Source organism: Tachysurus fulvidraco, chromosome 19 (assembly GCF_022655615.1).
Source record: "Tachysurus fulvidraco isolate hzauxx_2018 chromosome 19, HZAU_PFXX_2.0, whole genome shotgun sequence".
NCBI classification, from domain to species: domain Eukaryota; kingdom Metazoa; phylum Chordata; class Actinopteri; order Siluriformes; family Bagridae; genus Tachysurus; species Tachysurus fulvidraco.
In genome coordinates this window covers 14,196,811-14,209,068 of record NC_062536.1, presented here as the reverse complement: position 1 = coordinate 14,209,068, position 12,258 = coordinate 14,196,811, and the positions used below count along the sequence as shown (strand labels likewise).

General features: G+C 39.2%; 1 protein-coding gene across 11 annotated transcripts in view; it reads right to left on the bottom strand.

Moving 5' to 3' along the window:
• Window positions 1–12,258, bottom strand: part of pcloa (piccolo presynaptic cytomatrix protein a) — a 57,014-nt gene that overhangs the window by 9,982 nt on the left and 34,774 nt on the right. For 4 of the 11 annotated variants that reach the window (XM_047804125.1, XM_047804128.1, XM_047804126.1 and 1 more), the window contains 10 exons: window positions 9,975–10,083; window positions 9,803–9,867; window positions 7,875–8,074; window positions 6,840–6,890; window positions 6,594–6,724; window positions 5,473–5,499; window positions 5,005–5,098; window positions 3,949–4,020; window positions 3,582–3,819; window positions 2,340–2,528 (listed from right to left, as the gene is read on the bottom strand). In XM_047804125.1, the coding sequence (XP_047660081.1) occupies window positions 2,340–2,528; window positions 3,582–3,819; window positions 3,949–4,020; window positions 5,005–5,098; window positions 5,473–5,499; window positions 6,594–6,724; window positions 6,840–6,890; window positions 7,875–8,074; window positions 9,803–9,867; window positions 9,975–10,083 (1,176 nt within the window). Of the gene's footprint in view, window positions 1–1,140; window positions 2,152–2,251; window positions 2,529–2,571; window positions 3,399–3,581; window positions 3,820–3,948; window positions 4,021–5,004; window positions 5,099–5,472; window positions 5,500–6,593; window positions 6,725–6,839; window positions 6,891–7,874; window positions 8,075–9,802; window positions 9,868–9,974; window positions 10,084–12,258 lie in introns of those variants that run through there. The other 7 variants (XM_047804134.1, XM_047804136.1, XM_047804130.1 and 4 more) reach the window with 5 other exon arrangements.

The following is a 12,258-nucleotide window of genomic DNA, read 5'->3' as shown; positions in this document are numbered from 1 at the left end:
TTCCTCTTCTTCTTCTTCTTCTTCTTCTACTTTATATTCACTTATAGTTACATATAATGTAGAGGAATGTTTGTAAAACTATTTGGATCTTGTTATGACTTGTGTTGCAGCAGCTATTAACGTTTGTTCCCTCACCTGCCTTTCTTTTCTTTTCTTTTCTTTTCTCACATGAAGGCAACAAATGCTAATGAAGTGTCATAAAAATGTCATGTCAAAGTGTGCTCATTTTTCAAAATCTTAGAACGCAAACCTGTGATTCGAATTTCAGCTAGACGTATATAGAACGAATCGATGCCTATCGCGTATTATTCATCAGTATCACAAAGGATTCCAGACTTTTAGCAGTGGTGTACATACACACATTTATAATGCACTACGGACTACATGGAAACAGCTTATAAGACAGCACCTACTGACAAAAATCTCTGAAGAACACAGATATGCAAAGCAGACAACACAGAACAGCAGCAGAAGCATTTACACACAGAACTCATTCATTAGTAAGTGTATTAGCTACGTGTGTGTGTGATGTGATTCATTCTATTTAAATTGTGGTTAATGGATGTTCATTTTGTTTGGAAAAATGTGCATTTTAATTTCCTTATTAAGTCTTACAGACCTGTTGTACCTTGCTTTTGAGTGATGAGTGATGGTGTGGCGTGAAATGCATGTTTTTATTTTTTGTCTGACACATAATTCATGCACACAGCCTTCTTTAAACACACTCTTCAACCTTGGCTCCATGTGCTTCACTAACACCAGGGACCAACATAAAGGACGTGTACAGTTAGCCGTGGCATTGGGTCATATGATGATAATATTTTTTTTAATCATCTGGTTTTAGTGAAGCAGGTTGATGGGAGTGTTGTACAAGACTGAATCTTGCTGCATGAATTATCTGCATGTCTAGCCCTCTTCATCTCTCTGTAGATGTGCGTTAGTAATCCAGCATCCTCTCTCTTTTTCTTTCTCTCTCTCACCTCTATCCCGCTGAGGCCTTTCTTCCGACATGGCTTTTCGGAGGGTCAGGTGACGGACGTCAGTGATCTCATTGCCAGGTGTGTTGGACAAGGCTGTCTCTAGGGTGAGTACACCTGCTACGCTGTGCCTCTGTTGTCTCAGGGAGAGGCAGCCAGTTTGGGCTGGGTAAGGTTGGGGGTTGAGGTCATGTAAAAAACCCAAAACATTGGAGGAAAAGGGACGAGGGAAGGTTTGAGGGAAGTTAGGGAAAGGGCAAGGAGATGGAGACTCAGAGTATGAACTCTGTACAACATGGAAACCACCAGCTTTTTACTGTATTTTAAAGTCACATGCAGCCACAGTGTGTGCCCTCCCTGGCTGAGGGGGCATATAGGGGGCATAGCGCGTCCACTGAGGTGCATTGTGGGCCGGCAGTAGCCACAGGGAGAATAAGAGGCATATAATGAGGGTAGGCAGGTTGGTTGTAGGGCGGAGGCCACATGCACAGCCGGCTCATTGGTGCAAAGGACAGCAGAAAAAGCTGGGTCATTTGGGACATGACCCGGTGGGACAATGAAAAGGAAAGGACTGGAAAATGGTGGAGTCAGCAGAAGTCTGGGATCAGTTGGCGGTAGAAAACTCCCTTATTGCTGGTGAGGAGGGTCCTGGTGCTGCTGTGGCTGAACCTAATTGGACAATAACAGGGCTGGACCCAGCTATTTTTCTGAATTAATTACTGCAGCAAACGGCTCTACCCCAGGAAACAGGGGACTCGACAAATTGGATCAAATTCTCCAGCAGTAATTGACAGTCTGACCCCCAGTAGTATAGTAAGCAGCTTGTTCACCTGCTAGCTAGTGAGCGTTGACCTGCTTAAATTAATTTGTTATGTTTCCATTTATTTCATTAATGATGTCTTCTTCCAAGTAACCAAGTCTGTTTATTGCTCTAGTTAAAATACACATAAAAACATAGATTATAAGACTATTTAATTTTTAATTACATTATTTTGTTTAGTGTCACTATTCTAAAATGGATCATTAGAGGTACGCCGTAGCTTTAAATATTTTATTTTGTAAATTTATTGGCTCTATTGCTAGCGAGCGTGCAAGTGTGTTGCGTGTAGAGTAGTGAAGTGTCTCCAACACACAGGGCAGAACATACAGGAGAGGAAGCGATGAGGTGAACAGACTGTGATCACATTGGGACCAGAACAAGGGAGAGAGAATCCAAAAAAAATAATATATATGTATATATATATGTATAGATACATATATATATCTAAAGAAAAACAAACAAACAAAAAAAAACGGCAGCAAAGAAAGAGCAGATGAGTGTGAAGGCAGCCGTGCTGTGGGGGCTTTATTTGCGTCGTTTACTTGGTTGGAGGCGATGCTGTTCACTGGCAGCTTCAGCTGTTGCCTTGGAGTCGTCAGGGTGTGCCCGGGATGCACCACTTTTGCCGTGAGCGCGTGGGGTTCCATGGGAGCGGTTTTGGCCCTCGGAGGGAGATGGCTTCGACGTGCTGGGGCTACTGTGAGATTTCTCAATAGTGGGAACCTGTGTGTCTAAAACAACCAAAATACGATGCTGAGCTTCTTGTTTTTTGCTTTTCTAAACTTTTCTGATGCTTGAATGTCTGATTTTGAGCTACCATTTAGAATGTTTTATTTATATCACTGTTTATTGATGTTTCATATCTTATATTAACTATATTTATAGAGATAATAGTTAGTGTGATTCTTAAAGTGACATCAGTTTAATGAGTGATATTTGTTTGGCCAAACCGGTCTCAGCCTGTATGGGAAGGCTATGATGGAGAGCTGGACAGCGTTGTGGTCTGGACAGCGTACACGGTAAAAGTGTTAAATTTACCCCACAGTGTTCATGTGCACCTGGACTGTAAACATTGCAAGGAAGGATTTAAATGTGGTTTCAGTAATTTGTCAATACAATAAAATTATTTTTATGTTTTCCTTTAAAATCTTAAAATGAGTTTAATATTAGCCTTAGATTGTCGTTAAAAGTCCACCAGATAAATCCCTGTGCAAACTGGTACAAAGAAGTATTATCATTCTATTTAATACGCGGATTAATATATACTCGTGATATGACTTGTCACCAGCACTATTGCCAGAGTTTCTGTCATAGAAATGTAATCACCATTTTCTGACATAAATGAAAAAAATCAGCAGTGCTGCTAAATATATCTAAAACAAATGATGTGGACCTTCGCTATCCAACCAATCAGGACAATGATGTCCAGGCAGTTTGTTTTCAACAGGTCCACCTCTTGCCTTAGCAGTCTGAGATATTTTTCAGGAGTATGGATTTAAGAGTCCCTGACTACATCTTTAATTCAGCACAGGGGGTTTGATGTAGGATTTAATGTAGGGATAGAGTATGGAGCCAAAGCTATGAAGAGTGAGTCATATAGGCTGGGCACAGGTTGAAACAGGGAATGAAGGGACAGAGGACAGGGACAGAAGAGCGAGAAAAGCAAGGACAGCAAAATTGAGAGATCAAATCTAAGTGGTAAAGATGAAGAGGAACACAAAAGGAAAACGGCCAAGGAAGGAGCAGGAATCCAGCTTTGAAGATGAATACTGAGCAGAACATACCCTTGGCAGGATCGGGGAAGATGCCATGGCTGCGACTCTTGATGACAGAGGATTTAGGTGAGTCCTGACTGCTGTGCCCAGATGTTTTCGGGGAGTGCCCGCTGGCTGTTTTGGATGAATGTTGGCGTCCCTGGCCTGAGTGTGAGCGCCGGTGGTGCTCTCCTTCACACTGCTCTTTCAGAGGCAGCCATCGAGGCACGTTATCCAGCTGAGCAGTGTTAGACAGGTCTATCAGCACCTACAGCATGTAACAGAACCTGGGTTGAGCTTTTATGGGTTTGTGTGTGTGTGTGTGTGTGTGTGTGTGTGTGTGTGTGTGTGTGTGTGTGTGTGTGTGTGTGTGGGTGTAAAATAGCCGATTTCCCACCTCTCCCAGGAAGTCATTGGAGGAGCACTTGTCATAGTCCCATACACTGACCTCTAATGTCTTCTTCCTCAGCTAAATACATGCATACACACAAAACAGAGAACATCAGCTTTATTTAGCTAATACATTTATCCGCTTCCAAAAGCTGAGGAAATTGAAGGAGCTGCCTAAAATTAACATGCCCCAGGAAGCACTAGAACATTCTGAATTCATCATCTACATAACACAAGTTCATAATTAGCCGCAATTAGACATGTGTGGAACTGTTTATTAATAAAATATAATATGTAAATTCTAGCCTAATTTTAAAGTAATATGATCCTGACCAGGCAGGTACTCTTCAGTATCAACTATATACCCTGTAAATATTTCTGGCAAGTAATAAACAACAGCTAAAAGTATCAATCACTATCAGCACAACTAGCAAAACAGCAAAGAAGTCCAGATGGTGTGTTTGCAAATGTCAACTCTGCACACTTCACTACCTTCTGTTGTCTCTCAATTAATACCTCTTTGCCTCGCCTCAGCAGTCCAGCAACACTACGTCAGTTGGGGGATGTCATTATTCGCCTCTAAAAGCTGAGGAAACTGAAGAAGCTTTGGTCTTAATTAAACTAAAGTACTTCTGGGAGGCTGGAGACTGATCCCTGTTCACACCAAAGCCTCCGATTTTCTCTGAAGAGATTTTATTTCCTAATTGAGACCTCTATTGTTGTGGACTGCAGAGCTTTAAAAGCTCACTAAAAAGTGATGGGTTTTTTGAGTCGGCTTTAAGTGACTTGTGACCTTTTTTATTTTTGAAAGCTATCCAACACTTTGAATCCTCTCTACTACTTCTTGACATTTTTGAACCCTGACATTTTTGAACCCCTGTTCAACGTTATATACGCACGATGTACACTTTAAATGAAGCTCCAGAGAGTTCCCTTAACAATCATTACTGCATGTTATAATACGGAGCTTGCACTTTGTAAGGAATAACACCCAACGTATCATGCTGTTATAGGTACGTAATAAATACTGTCCTTCAATCCTACAATATACTAGATAGTTCACCTGCTCCAAATGAATGTTCTTGTAGATAACAGTTTGATTCCACTCTGGGTTCAAGCTCTTCTGGGCATGTTTGGATCTTCTTTTGTTCTCAGCGCTGCAACCAGATCACACACCACAAGGGGTCACTCCAGGGTACAAATCAAGTACCAAACAACTATGTGTTACATTTACATTTGGAGTGTAACACCTCACATCACTGAACAATGAGTTACACACAGCCCAAGGCACAGTATAGGCCTACAGCGACCTATACTTCTTTTACAGTGACAGTTATGAAAGTATGAAAAAGAGCAGAAGTCTAGTGATCTTAAAAAGCAAAGAAAACAACTAAAAAAAAAAAGAAAAAAAGAAAAGCAACTAAGGCTGAACAAATCAAAGGTACTTTATTGAGCCATTCAGATGTGCTGTATCTATAGTGATATGAGCATGAGTAAAGATCTGATGGTACTTTAGGACAGAAAAACATACCTGGCATTCTGCACAACCATGACCTGACTGTGGGGATCCAGCATGCAGCAGAAACAGACAACAATCCATAAGGCGTGTGTTGTTGTGTGACAATTTGTGTGTGTGTGTGTGTATATGTGTTTGTGTGTTTGTGTGTGTAAGCCAGAGAAAGAAGCAGAGAAAATGAATGAGCAAAACAGTGCGGCATGTGGCTGGCGTAGTCCATGCAAAGGCTGAGTTTAAATATTTCTGAAATTCATTGTGACTGTACTGTATGTGTGTATAAGTGTGAATATGTATGTGTGTGTGTGCTTGTGTGTGCACTGATGCTTATGCAGGAGCCCATGCGTTCATGCCCTAGTGGAGCATAGCAATAGCGTTGCTTTAATCTCAGCAGGCTCGATATGGCTAGTGCCGTGACAGCTGGTCATAGACCTAACACACGCATACATTAGAGCAACAAACACACAACTACACAATAACTCAGGACAGAGGAATTCTCAAGTTACATATAAACCAAAAAGACATATTGATTTTTCTATAATGTTATCCCCATCTCTCTCACGAAACAAGAAGTACTCCATTGGTTACATTATCACATAATATAATACATTATTAATATATAATATAAAATGTTTTGATGATTGAGTGCTAATTGTAATTATACACAAGAATCCCATTAGCTGTTAAAAGCAATTTCACATTTTTAATAAAGGTTTAGCAATGGTAAAGCTAAAAGCTAATGCATTTACTTATGGCAAAATATATTAATATATACATTTATATAAATAAGATTTTTAGTATTTTAGGTTTAGGTAAGGAATAAAACACAACACCTACTGACCAATCAGATTCAAACACAATACAATGGTATAAGTTATATTATTACAAGTATGTGACTATATAAGTATTTTATTTTAAACATTTTGTAATGAGTTTGATTTAAAGCTAAACTGTAAAATAAAGGACAGATAGATTATTTCATTCAAAACCATGGGGATGAGGGATGCAAATCTTTTTTGCGCTAAAATGAAGATCAAATCTTTAGACGCATTTAAACCTTTCCACACTAAATATTTTCCATAGATAATCCTTAGATTCAAGCTATGATGTGTAACAAAATGTCTCTGGATTTCACTTACCCTCTTCCAGGCAGAAGGTAGACTTTTACAAAGGGGTCAGAGTAGCCGTTGTTGTCCCGTGGTGCCAGGTTGCGTGCTTGGAGAACATGAACAATGAGGTTGCCCAGCTGCTTGTCATAATTGATTTGAAGCTACAAAAAAGCAGGTGAGATGTGAGACAAAGCACAGTCGGATATACTACAATCTCATCAGTGTTTAAAATCAAGCTACCAAACAAACAGGCTTAAATAACAGTGTCAGCTTTACCTGGATCTCTCCTGTGATTGGGTGAGACTGGGTTTTTGCAGCTTCTGAGGTCTAGACAAAGATATAAAATGTGGATTAGAGTCCATGAAAGTGTAATGTTGTGCTTTGCTTTTGTATTATATAAAAGCAAGCTGTACATGCGGAACTGTGTGTGTGTGTGTGTGTATGTGTGTGTGTGTGTGTGTGTGTGTGTGTGTGTGTGTGTGTTTGGTTTAATGCTTGTGTGTATATGTATGTGTGTCTGTATGATTGTATGTTTTTTGTGTGTGTGTGTGTGTGTGTGTGTGTGTGTGTGTGGGCACCTTGTTGTGGTGTCTCTTGCTATTGGAAGGTAAAGCAGGGTGTACATGCAGGACTATGTGTGTGTTTGTGTGTGTGTGTGTGTTTGTGTGTTTGGGCACCTTGCTGTGGTGTCTCTTGCTATTGGAAGGTATAGCAGGGTGTACATGCAGGACTATGTGTGTGTTTGTGTGTGTTTGTGTGTGTTTGTGTGTGTGTGTGTGTGTGTGTGTGTGTGTGTGTGTGTGTGTGTGTGTGTGTGTGTGTGTGTGTGTGTGTGTGTTTGGGCACCTTGCTGTGGTGTCTCTTGCTATTGGAAGGTATAGCAGGGTGTACATGCAGGACTATGTGTGTGTGTGTGTGTGTGTGTGTGTGTGTGTGTGTGTGTGTGTTTGGGCACCTTGCTGTGGTGTCTCTTGCTATTGGAAGGTATAGCAGGGTGTACATGCAGGACTGTGTGTGTGTGTGTGTGTGTGTGTGTGTGTGTGTGTGTGTGTGTGTGTGTGTGTTTGGGCACCTTGCTGTGGTGTCTCTTGTGTGAGTGTATGTGTTTGTGTTTGTTTGTATGTTGTTTGTGTGTATGCATGTTTCTATGTGTTCGTATTCATGTGTCTGTGTGTTTGTATGTGTGTGTGTTTGGGCACCTTGCTGTGGTGTTTCTTGCTAACGGAAGCGTGTGTGTTTGTGTGTGTGTGTGTGTGTGTGTCTGTGCATGTGTGCATGCATGTGTGTGCGCGTGCATGTGTGTATGGGCACCTTGCTGTGACGTTTCTTGCTAACGGAAGGTGAAGCAGGCTGCCTGGGGCTTGGCACAGAGCTGGAAGCTCCTGAAGCCGAAGATTTGTCCAGCGCCGTCAGTGAGGAGGCTGTGGAGCTGGGCGCCTGCTGCTGAGACACCTTTTGAAGCTCTGCAGCCAATTGCTTGGGGTCAACACCTGGAGACCTTGGTGGCCGTTCTACGCACAGCATGGAGGGAGCTCAGAGGAAATCTATTTGTACATGTTCTTTGTTTTCCGAAGAACGGTTTCAGAAGAATGCTGACATTTTACAGTAATGTCAGCATTACAAAACCTATACTCTAAATTTGCACCTAAGAACTGCTGTTGTAATCATAAATAATCAAATCCTGTGCAGGATACTTACTCACCATCTGCCCCTGCATAACATATTTTTAACACAGTTAATTCTATTTGTCTTTACCTTTCTACACATGTATACTGTAATGATTTATAATCCCACTATCCAGTGTCAACCAGAAGAGGGTGGGTTTCTTTTGAGTCCCCTCAAGCTTTCTTCCTCATATCACCTTAAGAGTTATACCTTGATTCGGTCATCACTAGCTTTGTCAGGGTTATGCTTGGACAGTCATAGATGGGGTACTAGCCGAGTATTCCCTGTCTAAACCCCAGGAAGACGTTCTGGTAGGATTTGTTTATATCCTGTGCATGTGTCTTATGTTTGTTCACGTGTTTGCCCTGCGCTATCTTTTACCCATTCCCTCCTCTGCACACCTGTTCCTCACATCTCCCCAATTACCTTCCCTATTTATTCCTGTGGTCTTGTGTCTGTTTTTTTTTTTTTTTGTACTGGCAGTGTGTTTTTCATGTATCATGCTATGGATTGTTTGTTCATATGTCCTTGCCCACCCTTATCTTTATTCCTTCCCATCTCTGCACACATGCAATTACCCTTTCTATCTATTCCCACCATGTTGTGTTTTGCATCATGGAGTTCTTTTCTTCGAGTTGTGTGTAAGTTAGTGTCTATAGTTTTATGTACTTAGATGTATACTTATAAATAATACAAACTAAAATGAAATTAAATTTATTGTTGCATTTAAACAAGAATTGTGTGACATTTTTTTCCTTCATAAACCTACAAACAAACACATTTAGTAATACATTCACATGTCCATGTCTGTCTATCTTGATTTTAAATGTGTTATATAGTCACATAAGTTTAAAACTTTATTTGAGGAATTCGGCAAACGCCCTTAGGCTTTTAATCTTAAGTAACTTTAGAGAAAAATGCTTTTCACACTTTTCTGATTACAAAGATATGTGTTGAAACGACTGATGTGTATTGTGTGAAATGTTGTCGATTGAGAATAGGCTGAAAATCACTTGGGTATTCCTGTAATAAGTTTGTCATTCCTTTAATAAATATGTGGCATGTTTTTCCCCGTTTGGTTCACAGTTACCAGTGACAATATTCATTATATGATGCCGTGTGTTTTGATTTTTGTCCTAGTCCTGACTCCACTGCTGTCCTGTTATTGGTCTGTTGCTCGATTGTGCTCACCTGTTCTGTAGTAATTCTTGATAAGTTTGCCTTTTTATATCCTCTGTGTGTCATTGTTCATTGTCTTTCCGTGCATCGTTTTCATTAAGTCCAAGCCTTTGTTTTCTTTGAGTATCTAGATATAGTTCCTTTTTTTGTGTTATGGTTTGTTGCACTTTCTGGTTTTGACCCTGGATTCATTTCCTTGTTTATGATTATAGGTTAATCTTGATCAGCTTCTCCTGCCTATTTTGTTATCTTGTTTGTAATTTGCCCCACGTTTACCTTGTATCCTGCCTTGCACCACATGTTACAATACATAACATTATACATTATATTGTACTGACATTAAAAGTCTTCTCAATTGAGCAAATTCTAATTTTCTTGTTTTGTTTTTATTGTACCTGCTTTGGTCTGCTCATGAAGGTCCAAGTGGGAGCCCTCGGAGTCTGACAGCATGTTCAGATCCCTAAAATAAAATAGAATAGATGAGAAATAGGATTAAAACCTGACTAATCAGACATTGATAAAAAAATCATAGTTAACTCTATATTAAAAACATACTCTGACACTTACAGTCTGACACAGAGCTCTGCTTCTGCACATAGTTGACTGACCAATCCCTGAACCTCCTCGTAGGTTTTGCCAGACAAAGAGATGCCATTCCATTCCAGGACCTGCATTCCTACACATAGAATTGCATGCAATCAGTAATACACACACTGTTATTAAGCATAATTTGCTAAAAAGATCAACACCGCATCACTCCATCTCAGAACATCTATAACGCTTAACACCCAAACACACTCAGCAAGGTATAGCAAAAGTGTAGTGCACCCCACAGCAACCACAAACTCAAACACAAGCTCCTACTCGGAGCACTTACACAGGTGAAAACGAGTCTTGAGGTAGGCTAGGTAAGCCCTCTTTCTACGTCGCAGCGCTCCCACCCTGCGATAGAGCGTTGGCATGCCTGCAGGGTCAGTGTATGGCGTGGTTACTGCTCACAGACTTAACACATGCATCCACTCAAAGGTGCGGAATAGGAAATGAATGTCCTGTTGACACTTCTTTAACAACCTCGTTTTCTGCCTTAGCCTTACTGTATAACAGAAAATCTGTGAGCTGTTGTATCCATGCCGACCACACACACCTCCAACGCTCGAACACAGTGCTGAAACATTTGACATTTGCTACATGGGTGGAATGTGATATACTGGGAAGGATCTCACTCAGAGAGGAAGCAAATGTTAATGCACAAGGTTAGATTTAATCTTTGTTTTAGGCATGATACTATAAGCGAATATTGCAATTGTTCATGAGCTAAAAACAACAGATACCAGAAAAGGAGTTTATTGCTAATGTGATGTGAAAAAAGTTTTTTTTTTCCATTAAAAAAAATTGCATTGATTTATGTGAAAGAGGATTTCTCTAATTATAGTTGCATGAATTTACATGCTTAATACAACCGTAAACCTGGATGTTTTTAGAATTAAAATATTTGTTTTAATTTATTGTTTAATCAAAAAAACACCCCAGGCTGTTTACATTTTTTTTATTACAAAATCTAACATAAATACAACAATAATCAACATTTCTGGTAAAATCCTCTGGAATATATTTCAAAATATGAATGAACATGAACAATTTCATGAACACGGGTCATTTAGAAAAATCTTAATTTGTGTTTCATGGAAAAAAATAGATTTGGAGGAAATTGGACATAAAAGTACAAAATGAGATTTCATGTGATTCAAATCTAGAATGTGGGGTTTATAAGTCTGACACACACACACACACACACACACACACACACACACACACACACACACACACACACACACACAAGCCTTTTTAGATTGAAATTTGATATAATTATAAAATAAAATAATTTATCTGTTTAAATATCTGAAACAAGATTGCTGATCTTTTTATAACATTAGGAAATATAAGTGGAAATAAAAAAATAAAAAAATTTGTCACTAAAGCAGAATTTGTCACTAAAGCAGAAAATAGACAAATATCAAGAGAGATGAGTGGCATCAGAAGAGGCTTTAGAAGACTAGAAAAATACCAGCTGTTTGCTCAGGCCTCTTAAAAAAGCTTAAGCACAGACAGGGACAGTGCTGTGTGGTTTCCACCTATCTCTCCTTTGACAGGATCTTCTGGATGCAACATAACAGACAAAGCCAAAGCAGTCATAATTTACTGTTCCCTCATGCACAATCTTGTGCCAGGAGAAAGGCATGTCATTAGTATTTCCTGTCAGCTACAACTGTGATCAATACAGGTTTCAAGATTTACTACGTATAAAACAACCCGCAAAAGCCCTATAAAGTTCTAAAATAACGATTCTGTCATAAATCTGGACATCTTAAAAAGTCCTTGATGGCCAGGCAGCTCCAGTACATTTGACTTATGTCAATGGCAACAGAGCTGAGCTATGTTGCAAAAATTTAATGACTATAATTTACCACAACTTTCATAAAATCTATTACCTATTCTTCAATCTGATAAATCATACAAACAGACATTTATTATTATTATTATTATTATTATTATTATTATTATTATTATTATTATTATTATTATTATTATTATTTTATTTATTTTTTTTAATTATTATTATTTTTTTTTTTACAATATATGAATTCTTGGTTATTATCTCACCCTAATTACATTGTGTACCAAATTACAAGCTCTTTAGTCTAATGCCTTTCTTCCATAATGCATTTCTGTATCCGTGTTATGACGAGATAGTAATAGGATAAGTAACAGCATTTGGTAGAAGGCCATTATTTGTGGTTGCAGTGGTCCATAATATAGCAAGAAATCTTTATTTAACCAGTATGGCTAAAAC